Source organism: Paralichthys olivaceus, chromosome 5, assembly GCF_024713975.1.
Source record: "Paralichthys olivaceus isolate ysfri-2021 chromosome 5, ASM2471397v2, whole genome shotgun sequence".
Taxonomy (NCBI): Eukaryota; Metazoa; Chordata; class Actinopteri; order Pleuronectiformes; family Paralichthyidae; genus Paralichthys; species Paralichthys olivaceus.
This window is the reverse complement of record NC_091097.1, coordinates 14,632,557-14,649,771: the sequence shown is the minus strand read 5'-3', so window position 1 is coordinate 14,649,771 and position 17,215 is coordinate 14,632,557. Positions and strand designations below refer to the sequence as shown.

Here is a 17,215-nt window from a genome sequence, read left to right as displayed (position 1 = left end):
CCTAGAGAAGCTCTGCAGAGTGGTTGTTAGTAGCTGGGAAGCAGAGTGGCATAAAAACCTTGTTGGTGATGGGGTGTGTTTGTATAAAGTCTTAGATTTGATTCGACAGTGCAACATGTGACTTACCAAAGAAAACAAAAACAGAATTAGTTTACATTGTACGTGAGGAACAGAATGGAGGAATTTCACATCAACTTCAACATGGGAGGAGGGGGTGAGAGGCTCATGTGACAGTTTATGACCAGTGCAGTGAAAGATTGACGCCAGGTTGCATCAGCACCAGCATGAAGGTGACAGAAGAAATTGACACAGACACCTTCAATGTAAAATAACCACACGCAGTTGTGAGGTAGAGGTCACACATTGCTAGTGTTTTATTGGGCAGTTATATACGTGCATTAGGTCAAACAAAAATCTGACCATCAGTAATGGCAGCAGGCGGCACAGCCAAACAGACACGGGAGCCCAACAGTTAGAAATCAAGCCTCTGTCTGCCGTGTCCACAACATATCCACTAAATGCTCTGTCTCGTCAGTATTAAAAAGACATTCAGTAACCATGTTGAGAGGAATACATGTTGCCATAAGGACTTAAGCTTCATAAAAGCAAGTAACACAATACACTCTGTTACAGATCCAGAGATACATAAACACACAAACACAGAGAAAAGTTCCCTTTTAAAGGATCTCCTGTTACATTTTTAGTCACTTTTTTTTGTTTAGTTTTCAAAAATGACACAATGGTTGATTGCTGATTTAACGCTATCATCTCAGTTACCTGGCACCCATATTGAAACTATATGTAATCTTGCTGCATTGAAGACAGTTAAAGCTCATTAATCTGTATTTTCTTCTCAACTAATATGTAATAAAATATTTAGTCCTTATGATTACATACACAAAATAATTTATATTTCCCCCCAGCAGAAGGACTATAATGATAAAAAGAAAGTTTAATTAGACTTTGACAATTTAGGAAGAGTTTTAATTGGACTGTCTAGATTGACAAGGCGTTTGGTCTTCAATGGACTGAAGGGGAAAAACTGCTTTGATAAAACAAAACAGAGCATCAGCAAAAGAGCTGGACTGAAGATGGGATTGTTTTTTGCCTCAAAGTGTGATAAGTACAGCAAAGGCAAACTCAAGTCAGAGCTACTTTGCTGAAATCAGTCAATCACACAAATCCTTGGCAGCTGCTCCAACAACAGCAGATGAATCACACCAGAATGAAAATACACTGAGCATGAAAATATGTCTTTGATGGTGTAAATCAAATGAGTGTTTGTTTGCTGCATGTTTTAGCCTGAACCACAAAAGATGAAGTGGCACAGACATGTTTTTTTCTCTTAAATGATCTATAAAAATACAATCAGGGGATCAAATAATACATAAACCTCTCTGACGTCTGGATTTAATGAGCCAATATATTTTTTACCAGATACAGAAACAAAGAATTCCTGTATTTTGAGGTGTATCGATTACATAGTATTGAGTAAGTGAAGATCTACTTATTTGAATACATCCTTTACAACAGCGCATTATTGTAAGCTACACTTTGAGTCTTGTGGTCAGGTATGATGACAGCGCAAAGATTTTTGTCTTGTCTTTATGCAATTCGTAATACTTTAAGGTTCTGCAATCATAAGTTTAAAAGTTAATCTCTCCACATCTGTGGGTACAAGAGCTGCAGTTACACAGTTAAAAAAGTTATGTTGTGCAAAACGAAGTCAATCTACAGACCATTTCCCCCTCCCCTAGAAAAATAGTAACCATCTTGTAAACACAAAGGACAAAATACAGATTTGTTTTTGCTTCAAAGTGCACAGACATGAATCATAGCAGGGGAAGGAAAATGTTCATGATCCCTTTACATTTATATGCTCGGGCGTGATTATTGTTCGACTGGCAACAGTAAGTGCTAGTTGGTCGTTAAAGCCTTTATCGTCTTTGGAATGGCTACACAAGTGTTCAATATTATATTTCTCTTTGTGGATTTGTTGTGGTCTTTTCTGACCACAAGGACTGAAAAAAATCAATGTGCATGTTCCTTCCCCTTAGCTACTTGAAATACATAGCAGAGAATCTTAACTACTGCTGTTTAGAATTTTCTCCTATTCCCTTTGGTTAAAAAAAAGCGCTGGCGTACAACCATTGCGATTAGCTGTAATTTAACTATTATATTCCCAGGTAGCAGAATTTGCCTGCTAGCTATTTTCTTTACATTGCCTCAGGCAAACTGGGTTATAACACATGTTGTGTTCTGCACATAATTCAGTTTTAAAAGACTTAAACGCTAAATAACAACAGCGCTAGGACAGAGTACAGAACAAACCATTAAACAATAAATGCATAAATTAGCAATTAGCTGAATGTAGTAACACATCACAATATTGTCATAATTGTAGGCCTACATACTGACTCAAATGCATGGACCTGCAGCGATTCGTCTTGCAGTAATTTAACACTTTTTAAAACCACATCAGACAAATTAGGTCGTCTTCCTTTGGTGGCGTGTTACAAATGAGAAGCAGGGCCGCGAGTACTACATCCCACACTAACAGTATACATGCATTTATAGTTAAATGCATCAGAGTAGTGCAGTAATGTATGTTAGAGCAACACTGACATGAGAATGACAAAGCAGAGGAGAGATCTTGCAACAACACTGCCAGTCAGCTGTGAAATGGGACTGGAAAGGCTGTCTGGTTGGGGAATCATCTAGGTCGAGTACCTTTAGGTGCCCTGGAGAGACAACAAGGTTCTCTGAGAACAGTCTACAAGGCAAAGAGGGCGTCTTCTGTCCGTTCAGCCTTCTTGTGGGAGCCACCAGATGCTCGGGCTGGGTGAGCAGGGTTAGCTCCCATGGGAGATGCGACGGTGTCTGCTGACTTTGCTCGCTCCTCCAGGAACTTATCAAACTCTGAATAAGGAAATAAATAGATTTTTCTCTTCAGTTGCCTGCGAACTATATAATAATGAATTAGTGGAGTGGGGTAAACTAATAAAAAACCCCACCTGTTTGAGCTAGTGAAACATATGCAATTGTCTACATTAATTGAGTCTGTACCTTCACTGGTCACCCCTTCCTCAGTGGGATCCCCTTTCTATTAAAAAAGAAAAAAGAAAACAGTAAAATGCACAAGTTAGCAGAAACTATTATGAACTGAAAAGTCTATATTTCAAATGACAGAAATAATCCTTAATATACACTGAGAAACAATTTGATTTACAAAGGCATCATACCACTCGAATGCCTGTCAAGTTCACACAGAGACAGATCGATACAAAGACGCTCAAGAGAAATCTGTCAGTCATGCATCCCTCACACACTTTTGGATGCAACAAGAAGCTTTCTTAAATCCAACTTCAGAACCTTCACATGCATATGTTAACTAAGATCCTATCGTCTGTTTGAACATATTAGTGCCATGTTAGCTGAAGGAGGCCAGACCTCACAATAATAAACCATTCTCCGTCAGTCATTGGTGGAAATAAGTTACGGTGAATGAAAAGACGTGAAGTTAAAGGAAACTAAACCTAACGTATCCAGTTATGAGATGGATGGATAAAGTGTGCTATATATGAAAAAAAGTGAGGGTGGGAGAGAGAGAAGCAAAGAAGATATAAATCAAGGTAAAGAAGTCTCACCACGTCAGCACAGAGCCACTCCTCTATGTCATCCATGACAGAGGACTGCGATACAGGGATCTATGGAGCAAAGCCATGGACAAACCAAGGGGCAGCACCAAAGCCACACAAGAGAAAGACACCCAACCGAAACAAAAAAACATAAAAGGCAACACACAAACACAAATAACAATAGGAATCACCAAAGGCTCAAAAGGGAAGATGATAAAAAATGAATCAAATCAAAATGAGGACAAAAACAAAAGTTGCTCTGCCAACACTCAGCCCCCCTCGACTCTGTGCTCTTACTGTTTTACCGAGTGCAACAATTTTTACCTGTTCCCTTAGACTGTCTTCTAAGGGAACAGGAGTTCCCAGGTTGTGTATTGTTCTCATTAGTTCTGTAGAGCTGACATGGCGTAACAGCTGCTGGCTAATGTCACACAGCAGTGTTAATCATTCCACATCATTAGTTAATGAGCAAATCGCTAGAACGTGATTAAGAGATTGATTGGACGGGAAAAGCTGAAAGCACAGGGACCGTCGAGGAGCAGGGCAATCCCACAGCATACACAAAAACGTGCTGCACGCACACACCACATAGGGTGCACAGAGCTTGAGCGATGCTGCATGGCGTGGAGTGACTGTGATGATGGAGGCCAATGTTAGAGTGGATGATGTACATTTGTGCTTATGGAGGTGTTGGGCAACAATCAGGACTGCTGGGAAATGGAAAAAAGAGAACTATCTAACTTAAAAAATGTTTTAAGTCCATCCTCATCCTTTCACTGCCTGTGCAAAGAATCAATGTTGACACTGATCTGATATCAAAGTTGAATAGAGGCAACAAAAACCTGTTATAAAAACACAGACGAGGTTTCTATGTGACATCACAGTTGACGCAGTGAAGAGACAAATGAAAAGACAGGCCAAGGCAGTGGGGCAGTGAAAGTCATTCACAGGAAGAAAAAATATATAATACATGCAGCTGTGTTGTAGAGAAGTGCAAAATAAGTTGTCTATCCCTGTCATGACTCTTAAAGGTACAGTGACAAACGTTTAATCCTTTATACTTAAACATTCAGTCAAAACAGCAACATAATTGTTAAACTCTTAACTGATGTTACATCTAGTGATTCATCTGTTAGTCAATCTATTTGTGTTTTAGAGAGTGAAACATGGGAGGTTGACATTAATAACATCGAATGTGTTATCACAGACTCACAAATACTCAGCACTACACAGCAAACCACCTTCTCCTATACTTGAAATTTAGAGAGCATACTATCTGTACTTAAACAGTAATCACCTTTGTTGATATGGACTTTGCTGTGTAGTGAAAGTATCTGTAATCCTCTGCTATTTTAGTGTATGACTGTTAGGAGATGGGTCTAGCTGATGGATGCTCCTGGGGACCGGTTATGCTTATTAGTTCATCCACAGAGAGGATATAGTAATGTGGAAAGCATCAGTGTAATAATGTCAATCAAATACAATAGAGGTGAGCAATATGGAAATAGAAAATCAACTATGTCAGCGCATCATGATTATTCATTTTCAGGAAAATAAAATCATTTTTGACTTATATGGTAAATGAAATACAAAATGAAGGTACTGCATCATGCAAAATTTAGTCCGTTCAGTATTTTCATCAAACTGTTCAGGCGTTGTATTGATGTATAGTCATATTGCCCAACACTAGAGTATTACAGTACAAGATATGGAGTGGGTAGTCTTAAGGGCTGAAAACATTGTTTTTTCTTTTGAGAATTCTAGGACAGAGTAGTAAGATGAAACTGAACATTAAGTGCATGGATGATGATGATGATGCTGGAGGAGGTTGGGGGTGATGGTGGACATGAGGGGAGGTTATTAGGAGGACACACTGAGGATGGAGTCCTCACCATTCCTTGGGTAATAAGCCAGCTGTCTATGGGCAGCTCCTGATCTGCTGGGTTATCATCCCCTTTTACCCTCAGCTGAATCAACAACAGAACAACACCTTACACAAGAGAAGAAAGGTAGCAGGCCCCTACCAACAGCATAGCATACAGTGCAGAGAGAGAGACAGAGGAGAGGCCAAAGATGTAAAAGAAGATTTTCATTTCAAGAGAAGGAAAAATGAAGAGAAGAGAGGAAATGGCGAAAGGTTCATTCCATAAAGATGAAAATGAGGAAAATATATAAATAAAGAAAAAGTACTGTAGTAGAAACAGGGTACCCGAGGTAACTAAAAAGGGATGGTATGTGCAATCACCACTGTTTGTCTGCTTATGTGTGTCAGTATGCTTGTCAGCTCAGGTTTCAGAATCTGTGTACCCAGAGATAACCATGCAAATGCATTGCAAAGTGTGCTCAGACATGGAGAGCAACTCGGAAAATATTGAAACTAACGTGACTTCTGTGTTTGACTTTCTGTGAAAACTGTAAAGTTAAACAGAAACTGGACTAAGAAAGAGCTGATATCCATTTTGAAGAATGCAAAACCCGATTCTCAAATTACCTGCAAGTAATCTAAATTACCTGCAGAAACTAATGTTTGCCTGGACAAATACAAAAAGTGACTGGTTTGGATAAAGAAACTGCAGGCTATGAGATTTTGCACCCATTTTGAGTGCCTACTCATATCAATGCTTTTATCTAAATAGCTACATGTGGGCTATTTATTATAGCTAATCAGAGCTAGGAAAAAAAACCTAAACCTCTGTTCAAAGTTTAAGTATCACTGCACATGGCAGAAATGTCACTGTAGGACAAACAGAACAGAACAGACCATTACATGCAAGAGTGACCGACGCCTAAGGACAGACTGGAACAGGTAGCCTTGACACCTTATAAAAAAACACAGCACCCAAACACCATATGGGTGAAAGATGTATCAACTACATGCTTCATTGTACTCACCCCTCCTGCATTCTGCTGTCTCACATCCAAAGCTGAGGCCAGGCCACCCAGAGCCTGCGGGTCCTCATACTTTACACTGTGCATGAAAACACAAACAAAATAGATAAATAGAAAAATTTTAAGTGCCAACGCAAGGTTATATAATTAAAGTTTTATCCCACAAGACTTTCCTTAGTAACACAATAACCAAACCCGTCTTCTATATGAACCCAGGATATACTAACAAAAGAAATAGCTCATTTTAGGAGATAAGGGGCCGGGTGAGGGACAAAACAACATGGAGGCCATTACCACTGCATTATAATTCGAACAGTATAAAAGTGCCCATGGGTGTATTTTATTATTAAAAGGTGGCTATGAATAACTATTTAATTGAAATAAATGATACCCTGAATAACATCATAAGAGGACCTGGGCTGCCCCAGAGGCAAAATGAAATCTTGACCTACTTCTTGCGCTGTTCAGCCAGAGAGCTACTCCTGGTCTGGGCAAACATGTCAAAGTCGTCCCGGTTGTGGCCTGATAGAGACGACAGGGTCCCAGTCACGCTGTCCGAACCTACATCTTAAGTAGGTGACAGAAGAGAGGAGTAAGGACAAAATTGAGAACAATTAAGAAAGATTCTAAGAAACACAAGAAAAGGAATGAAAAAGCAGATTTTTCATCTTCAGGATTACAGACTGTTTTAACACAATTCTTCAATTCAGCAGAATGTGGCTGTGTCTACTCAACAAAATAAGAATTACAATATATTTAGGCTTTAACCAGTTCTACAGTGTGCAAAGATTTCCAGGAAACCATCAGAGGTGGTAGCCGTGAGTTATGTTGCTGGGCTTATTTCCCATTAGCAACCAGATTATAGCCTTTTTATACTCCACTGCTTCTCCTTTGCCAAGTCTGCAGAGACTGCTGAGAAGTGAATGGATGTTACACCTCTAATGAGAGTAAGTGTAAACGACATTGTCTGTGCAGGTTAGCAACCTTTTTTTCCCATGTACAATTTTCCTACCCACTGGAAAATAATATAATTCAGTTCTTACCCAGGCCAGCTAGTGCGGTGGACAGCGATGCTGTCGTGGGGTTATGGGCTGGGGAGGCAGTGGCCCCTGCAGTGGAGCGCGGTGGAGGGCTGGATGTGATCCTGGGCGTGACCACAGCAGGGGAGCCTGGGCCCAGGTCTATCAGGTTGTCCTCTGTGGCCTCATTCAACATCTGGGAGAGGAAGAGAGGGAGAGAAAGGTGACTGTCAGCAATTATGAATGGGTGCGTGAAGTACTTGCTTTTACTAAAGGTCTGGCAGCTAATAGAGATTTGGAAATATATGAGTTTGTTGTTTCTCCTTTGTATACAGAGGAAATAGTTTACAGCTACTAAAATGCCACAGGATTGACAATTTACACAATCTAGGACAACATTGTGGGTCAGAAGCTGTGGAGTGGAGGTTAGACACAGGAACAACACGGGGTGAATAAACAGTGTGCAAGACTTCGGATGTGTGAGACAGGAGGCAAGAAGGAGGAGGGAGGAGGACACTGCACATCATCTAGTTTCACAGTGTAACTGATGTTGACACATCACATGGGTCTAAGCATTTGCTCCATACAACAGAAGTGTTAACATTCATCACTCTGTTCATCCCCACTCTCTGGCTCGGATTGAACGCGGTGCTGGTGTGATACTTGCCTCCGTCAGCTAGCCACAACACAAACAGACAGAGCACACAGAAAGATCAACGGAACACAAACATAAACAGCTATGTGGGATGTAGTGAGAGATGCTTCAGTCCTCTAGGCAAATCGCTGATACTGGCAAATGTACACTTTAAATAGCAGATTGGAACATGTTCCACTTTGCTTGTCCAATTTTACAAAGCTACAAATGCATGTGTATGCTATTATAATATAAGCAAATAGTCATTATGAATTCAGATACTGACACAGTAAAATAAGCACAACAAATGGCTATGTGCACTCATTTATCATTGAAACATCTCTCATAGCATCTGGAATGTTAGACAAAGTGCCACAGACGGTGTAGCTGCATCAAAATGTTTCTGAAAATATGCTAAAAGCAATCACAGTAGTGGCAATCCTAAGAGAAAGTGTGGGATGTTGTATTTCTGCTCCTGCATTGCACATGGAGATGCGATTGATAGTACTTACCCCGTTGTTCTGTGCGGGTCTACCCGACCTGTATCTCTCATACCTGTGAAGAAACAAAACCTTTGAGTGTTTTATCACATCCTTTGTGGGCTTCAAATGTTTATGCATCTCTCATCTTCAGAAACTTCATGAAAGAGACAGTTTAGCTGTTTGAAGCCACAGAGTGTTTTAAAAAGAAGTGAGTTGCACAGTGCTTCAAAGGAGATGTCTAACTCCAAAATACCAAATAAAAAAATCTTTGATATGTTCAGGTATAATCACATAGAGTGTCATCTTTAAAATCAAAGTCTGAGATGCTGTTTCACCACCAACAATTATTTACTGATTAAATTCATTGGCCTAAAGTTTTGGTCTTTTTTACCATGAGAAAACAAATCATGTCTAATTCTGCCCCCGATTTCCAAAAGAAACTAATTCCGATTTGTTCTGTTGACTGTACCTCTCATAGCGGAGGAAAATATTGTTGAGGTCGTCGTTGACATGGAGGAGCTCCTCGGTCACTTCCTCATTAGAGACGCGTGAAATCAGCTCCACCACCCTCTGCTGCATGGCCCTGCATGTCCTGTTCAGCTCCTTGATAGATTGGAACAACACCAACATATTGATCAATACATGAACTGATTAATCAATTTAGATTGAAACAGAAAAAGGGAGAAAGTGAACTGTAGAGAGAAGGACAGGCAGACACACACAAATAAGCAATTGTATATTGACTAATGACTCAACCCTGTAAATTATCTTGTCAGACACATGCACTATTATACGGCTCCATTTTGGCACAATGTGTGGAGAGCTTTGTCCAAAATGGGGAAAATTCTCAGTTAATGTCTTTTACAAGGCATCCAGTGTTGAGCAAGTCAGAAATATTTGCTCGGCTGCGTAAAAATTCGGCAAAAGCTTTTTCAGAAACAACTGGAGAGAAAAGAACAAAAATCAAAGCCAGAAAAGTTTCCATGTAACAACTACAACTTGTATGGGTTCATCAGCACAAAGCCAGATCCTTGCTATTGACACAAATTCCAGAGTGGATTTGGTCTCAACAGATTAAACTCTCCATGACTTTCTATACCTCTGGTTAATTGCCAGTTCCAAGAATTGTACCGGGGCCAACTGCCACTTGAGCAGTTGAAGGGGAGTTGAGCATTTCCTCTGAAAACTAAAGGCAACACTCCCCCTAGTGGCTGCAAAATGTTTCATCTGACATGCAGCGTTGGAAAGCTTTTTGCTTTGAATTCCCTCCCTTTTACAATGTTAGGGATTCAAAAGAACTTATTTCTTATAGAATTATTGTGATCTCTTGTCAGATAATCTCATACAAAGTACAAAAAATTGCTCTCAATAATCTAACTTTAATTAGCTTGACAATTTTAGCAACTTTAAAGTTTAGTTAATTATATTCCATTAACTATGATGAAAAGTCATAGTAATGGGTGAAGAAGTTGTGCGTGTGGTTAAGCTGGACCTCGTAGTGTATTTATCTAACCTGCAGCAGCTCGAGGTCAGAGGCACCTTCCTGGCCGGGAACCATCTCTGTTAGCATCTCTGACATGACTTTGATGTTTCCTCTCACTATGTCCAACTCACTGCGCAGCCGGGCAATCTGAAAGCACAGAGGGTCAAAGGTCACTTTGGACTTGTCCAGTGTCGGCAGTGCAGCAGATGTTCTTGAAGGCAGTAGACTGAGTGGCAGTGAAAGCTTGTAATCTGTTTTAAATCATGCACTTGATTACTGAATTCTGGATTAAGATTTACAGACTGACGGGCCGAATAAATAAATGAAGCTGACTTCACTTTACTGGCAACAATTACCGCAAAACATTAAAGGTCGAGGCCTCTCACCTGTTCAGCTGTTGCCGTAATGGGACCGGGCACGTTGGAGACCGGTGGGGTAGAAACAGGGGTCGGGGCAGGTTTCGGAGCTGCGGCAGCAGGGGATGTAGGGGCTAGGTACTTGATCATCGCTGGGTCAACCTCAGGGGTACCCTGGAAAAAGAAAATAATAACTATATATATTACTAATGTGCATAAACATGTGTTTGTGCAGTCTGTGTTTTTCTCTATTCTCACCCTCTGTGGTGTGTGAATTGGAGACAATGCGTCTAGGTCTGCCATTGGGAATTCAATGCCTTTCCTCTTCAGCTCCTCATAAATATGAACCACCCCAGTAAGATCAGGGCTACTCCTGAAGGCATCAGCCCAGGCCTGTAGCAACACACAGAAAATACACACACATTACAAAGTGCAATTAGAATAAAGGACTTCATAGTTATTTTATTGATTTTATATCACAGTGTAAGTAAAATAGCTTTTTTGTTACTGTCCTGTGAGCAAAAACATCTATGGTCACAGATCTATTGCATCCTCCCCGACATTGTACACTCACTGATGGTGTAAACAGACGTAGAAGAGTGGCTAAAAGAGGAATGTCCCTTTGGCTACCCTTCAACAAATCCCTATAAATATTTAGAGGGCAGCAGGAATAGAAAGAGTGAACACCACCTGCTGGCTGAACAGATCTCAGGTAAGTGGATAGCAGCACCAGAGGCTGCAGTCAGAACACCTGGGAGGCGGCGCATACAGAGGCCACTTGGCTTCTAAGCACTAAGAGCAGCAGAAACAGAGAGAGCTCTTTACCTGTATGAGCGACAGCACTTTGTCTTGTACGATAGTTGGAGGATTGGTTTTGGGAGAGATGATTTTGACCAAAACGCCATCAATGAAATCTCTGTTTGCGACCTGGATATGAAACCTGTGGCCGCAATTCTTCACACATGTTTCCAATACCTGCAGAGAGGGAGATGAAACGGAGATATAAGCCTGGCAGAATAAAAAAAACTGCAAAGGATTAAAGTTTGCCTGTGAAAAGCAGCAGAGAACGTGGAAGACTGTTCACAAAACGTCTCAGTCAGGATGCTTTCATCACACAGAGGGGCTTTTAGCTAGCAGAGCTATCAAAGACATGGAGGGGGGTGAGAACTGAGAACACACCTCAAAAAGCACAGCTGCTATAAAAGAAAATGAAAGACGAGCAATGTCAGACAGATAAAAACTTCCCTGACGTCGGCTGGGAGAAGAGACACAGAAGAATAAAATGACCAAGAACACAAGATCAGGAGAGGTCAGGTTTAACGCAGGGTGCAACCTTTAAATGTGGCAGACACACACTGCCAAGCAATAACAGCATGGACGCAGCCTCCTGAGAACCAAATGATCACAAAATGTCCTAACACTCAAAGTCACTTTTGCAAAACAATGCCAACTGATATGTCGTCTTACCGTTAGTGCCAGCATCACTTCTCTGTAGTTCTTGTTGCCGCTGAGTCTCTTCTTCAGTGCGCGCATGGCATCTTTTGGCCTAGAGGGACACAGGAGAGAAGATACAGCCACATTTAAGGACCCCAGCTGAGAGCGGGCATAACATCTTTGTCTTTGCTGGAATAAATTATTTTTCTGTGCCATATAACACATGCCAGTCGCTCTGTCTGTGTTACTGCTTGACTAAGAATGAGAGGTATCGTCGCACCATCTGTTTTTCCTTTCTTGGTTTTGCGTGACTGTGGTTTTCCCAAGGCAGGATCAAAGCTGTCCGTGCAGGAAGAGCCCAGGTTGGCTTTCTGACTCAAACTGTTCTTCTCTTCACTGCAGATCAAACCAAATACTAAGCTTTTTGTACATTTACTGAGATAAAGTTTCTATCTGTCTTCTGTCTATGTATAAGTGATAGAGTTAGTGTACCACATCCTTGGACAGTACTCTGCAAGGGTAAGTATGTGATAAGAGAGGGGTTCCCAAACTTTTCAGCCCACGACCCCTAAGATAACCATGCCAGAGACTTGTGAACTCAAAGACACTCAAAGAAATTGTACTTTTTTAAAATCACAGTTGAATGAATTTTTAGTAACAGAACCTCAAGTCCAGCTTGGGTGCCAGGCAGACGTTGTCTAACCTGCTAAACATCTTGAAGACAAGAAGTTCTGTGTTCTGTGAAGCTGAACTCCCTCTATTACTCTCTCTCTTTCTCTCTCTTTCCGTCGCTGTATGTGTGTCTGTGTGTGTCAGAGAGGGCCCCACATCGCATGCCAACACAATGAGTGTGTGTAGGCATGAAGAATGTGAAAAGCTCAAGGGAAAAGTGCTGAGGGGAAAATGGAAAAACATGCATTCAAAAAAAGGCCTTTAAAATAATCATCAGACTATACAGGTGTCTATTTAGTTTGCCCCACTGTATCTTAATGACGACTAAAATATTTCTCTCCAGGTGGGTTTATTGGTGTTAGAAAAAAAGTAGAACTCAATATTTTACTGTACATAAAGCAATTGCAGCCTGATTAAAAAGAATTTGCAACATTCATATCTACATAATAATGTTTATGGCTTGGATTTATTTTGCTAAATGTTTGAGTAAAAAAGCATTGTGTTGAAATAGTATTGATCATGATGTACTGATAATAAAAAATGATTTGTAGAATCTGTCATATAAACCATCGTAGGCTGGGCATCTTTCAGTGTAGGAGGCTGGAATAAGAATGGTATTCATTCAGTGAGAGACACCTCAGGAAAACAATAGGCTTTCTGTCGTGTGGTGTCAGTTGGTGAAACACAAGAGTCAGTGTATTAATAGCTTCAGTCATCAGTCAATCAGTGTGACGTGAAACAATCGAAGTAGGAGCTCACCCTTCTTCTGTCTCATTTATGATATCACAGATTTCCATGTTGAGGGTCCAGTCCTCGTTCTGCAGGCCTCCATCTGTGGCCCTCTCTGGAGGAAAACACAAACAGTTCAACATTTTTATTCGTTGGCAGCACCACTAAAGTTTTTTTCAGATACCAAGATAATGTTTTTAGGTGACTTTAATACTGATGCAAGGACAGAGGAAGCCCATGAATGTTTTTGTCACTGAAGAAAACTTTAACCTCGATACCCGATCCACTGTTTGAAGCTGTCTCACTAGCAAGCATGATGCTGCATTTCAGTTAGGCTTGGTTGTCGCCCGTGCTAAGTTGATGAACACTAATTGAAGCAGCCTCTGGTTTACATAAGGTTGAGAGTAAAAACTGTTGTGTAAGCAAGTCAGCATGTCGTGACAGATTTCTGTGCTTTCAGTTTCTCTGGTGTCCCACATTTAGTCAGTCAAACATTTCATGTCCTCACTTAACCTATAATAAACAACATGACAACCTTTTTCACCTATTCAAATAAATATGTATGTCTACAATATAAAACTCCTGAAATCTTGCCATCAAGTGTAAGGATGTCCATAACATCTATTTACAGTAAATTAACAAATAATTAATTGGGATTATTTACAGTTCTAACTTTGGCAGAGAACACCATTTGTTAGATCCCAATCATTACACTAAATAATGAATATTGTTATATTATTGGAACACAGCTTGTGCCTCTTCATTAATATTTAGTGGCTCTGTGAGGATGTCTTTAAACTTGTTGATCTCTAAACTGACTATGACCTTTAAGAAAGCAGCCAGTCACTGATGACAACTACTTTAACTAAAATACAGACAGAAATTTTTTCACTGAGGGAAATTTGACAAAATGACTCTTAACTAAAGTAAGTAAGTTTAAAATGTTTAATAACTTTATAGTAAAAGCCTGAAAACATCTTAGGGGAAAGTGAAGTTTATTGTGTCTGTGTAGTCGGTCAACTGATGTAACAGATAAAAAACAGCAGCCACAGAGACCTGCTCTCCCTTTCACACTCCACCCTACAATTTAATAGCATTTTGGTGAGTAATAATGTGATCCAGACTGCGGGAAGCTACAGTGATGAACTGGCGCTGCAGTCATCAATGCATTCCTCGCTCCATCTCCTCCTTCCTCTCCTTTCCCCCGAATCCATCCATCATGTCTGTGAATGCTGATATCTTTCAGGATAGCAGTCAATTGGGGTGAGATTTTCCAGAAAACAAAAAAAGAATCTGTTTCTGAAGCTGTGACTGAGTTCCCGTGGCTGTCAGTCAATAGATTCTCATTAGAGGATTCCTGAGCTTGGACAGGAGGAGCTCCTCTCTCTGAAGCCCAGGGGCCCTGGGCAGGCTGTCATGCCCAGACCAAGAACCTTTCACTGGGCTATGTTGCCTTACTTTTGGGATGCTCAAAGTTGGACGAGCCTGATAGCCGTGACTTATTCATGCTCTACCTCCCCTAATCAACTTCTCACAGACAGGGAGCAACAATAGAGTGACCGGCATCTTTCTTGGGGCAAACCCTCATCTACAAGCACTTTCATGTACAAAAAAAGAGTGAAATTAAGTGAAGTTCAGCATGAGTAGCACACTGAGTCTTGGTGTTTGGCTGTATACAACATATAACGTGAGTTTGGAAGAATTAACCAGCCACTTCCACTAAAATATCCCATGTAATCCCCTCAAGTGGATTGTCAGGTGCAGGAAGGGTATAGTATGGGTGGCAGGGAAGTAAAAATATCTGATCTCTTCATGTGAAACGAACTACAATGACCTTGAACAATCAAAACCTTGCTAATGAAGTTAAATGCCTGCTGAGTGCTTTCAGTCGTGGTGTTGTGTCAATCCCCCAAGTCCTGGGATTCAACATCACACCAGTGAACCCAGTTGATCACATGGCTTTAACCAGTGGCAGGCTGTGCCATGCACTGCCAACAAAGCTACAAATCCCTGTCCCTGTCTGGCACCATCTCTCCATCTTTTATCCTTTAAGACTTTTCCTTACAACAACAGTTTTCACTTGTCCTCCTCATTTGTTTGCTTTTTATTGTACAGAGCTCATGATTTGTATCAGTTTCCCCATGTTTGCCAAAAGTTGGCTGCAAATTCTAGTCATGTTCAGGATCTATCAGCTGAAATGTGTGACTGCACCTCTGTATTGCCACTTCCAGAAATGCATTACTTCAGCTCTCTGTAATAACAGCCCTGAACCACTATGTTTACAGCCATAGTGACTTCACCATTATGCTGCATCATGAAGATGAGAGTAAACATAAAAGAGAAACTTCTTGATATGCAGATATGTACATACGGCACACACCTGCGTGCATCATTCACTACCTCTAACCCCTTCTCTGTCTCTGAATAAAACCCAGTGCATCCCTCATCAGTTGCTCTTTGTCTCCTTTGCCTGCCTCTCTCTCTTTAATCAAGATGAGTAAGTTGATCCCTAGCAACAGCCAAACAGATTCAGGATGTAAAAGTCTGCACAGTGCAGCAACTCAACCAAAAAGATCAGGAGATACCTGGCATCTCTGTCCAGTTGGAAATTCAAACTGGCCCAGAACAACTGTGGGGAAAATGCCAGAGATGATGCTCAAAGTTGGTGCCTGAGGGCCATCTTGAATGGCATGGCACACAGTAGGTGGTCACTCAGGCGCTCTACTTCTAAAAGTCTTCTGTCTTACAAAGTTGCATCAATGAACTTGAGTAAAGTGCTGCATGGTCATCTACTTTCTATCTTGAGAAAGTGGGAAAAAAAGTGTAAGAGTAAGAACATGAGAAAGTCTGGGCTTCTACACAGATGTTCGTTATTTATAAAAAGAGCAGCTTGCTCCATGACAGCCAGGAAAAAAAGACGTAATAAATAAACAAATGCTTCTGTGACAGCTGTTTACAGCTGGATTTACTTAAACATAAATCTGCAGAGGGAGAAATCAAGGTTTAGTTCACATCTGTTCTGCAGGAGTTTAAATAATTCTAAAAAAAGAAGAGAAAAGGAAATGCCTCTGGAATGAAGGACTGGGCACTATATCAAGATAGACAAATGTATTTCTATATACATTCAAAGGTGCAGTGTGACAATCGTTGCAAATGAAGCATCGACTTTAACTGTGTGGAGTGTGTGCGAATATAAGTTACTGCACGTGTGTGTGTAATTCAAATAAAGTGCAAACATTTAAAATCATTTAAACACTGTGCAGGAGCGTCAACACAAACGCTCACTAAGTTGTGTAGGTTAGCAGGCTAACATTAGCTAGAGGCTCAACCCGAGTCGATGACGTTTACTGCAATGATGCTACCGGCTAGCTCGCGGTTAAACCGTGAATAAACCCCGGTAAAAAAAAAAAAACACCGAATGAAAACCCACGCTTAAATTCCGTGCGGTGGAGAAAGTGTCACGTCTTTACTGAATGACCGGGAGGCTCACGTACCTACACACTGACCCACGGGAGTGCTGAACGGATTCCCGAGTAAAAACTCCATCTTGACAACAAACAATCCGCTCAGGACCTGGAGTGACGGAGGCTGAGGCCCGGAGGAGTCCCGCCCACACGAGAATCCTATTGGTCGAAAGGTCCAGAGACCTCGTTACGTATGGCTACAAGTAATGTCCGTCACGTTTGGCAACCGAAGCTGCGTTCAAGACATGTTCTTAGAAATATTAATATCCGTTCTACTTGATGGCGCAAAAATAATTGTGTGTTTGTGTTTGTGTAAATATATATGTATAAAATATATGTGTAAAGAAATACACATTTGAAATGAACTCAAGCATGAATAATCTTAAATATACTTAAAAGCACATAACAAGCGGCT

The 17,215-nt window shown here is 40.8% G+C and overlaps 1 protein-coding gene across 5 annotated transcripts; it reads right to left on the bottom strand.

Moving 5' to 3' along the window:
- Positions 1–350: 350 nt before the first annotated feature.
- On the bottom strand, positions 351–16,962 carry LOC109638736 (target of myb1 like 2 membrane trafficking protein). Of its 5 annotated transcripts, none has more exons than XM_020101856.2 (16): positions 16,831–16,962; positions 13,367–13,451; positions 11,969–12,047; positions 11,327–11,476; positions 10,760–10,894; positions 10,532–10,675; positions 10,176–10,292; positions 9,132–9,265; positions 8,693–8,735; positions 7,571–7,742; positions 6,980–7,094; positions 6,531–6,606; positions 5,531–5,605; positions 3,648–3,707; positions 3,067–3,103; positions 351–2,919 (listed from the first exon to the last, which is right to left on the bottom strand). In XM_020101856.2, exons 1-16 carry the CDS (start codon positions 16,880–16,882, stop codon positions 2,774–2,776), a joined length of 1,620 nt encoding a protein of 539 aa, XP_019957415.1. In that variant the 5' UTR covers positions 16,883–16,962; the 3' UTR covers positions 351–2,773. The 5 variants fall into 5 exon arrangements, with proteins under 5 accessions (XP_019957415.1, XP_069380650.1, XP_069380651.1 ...); XM_069524549.1 differs by lacking the exon at positions 16,831–16,962 and adding an exon at positions 15,922–16,054; XM_069524550.1 differs by lacking the exon at positions 3,648–3,707.
- Positions 16,963–17,215: the final 253 nt, after the last annotated feature.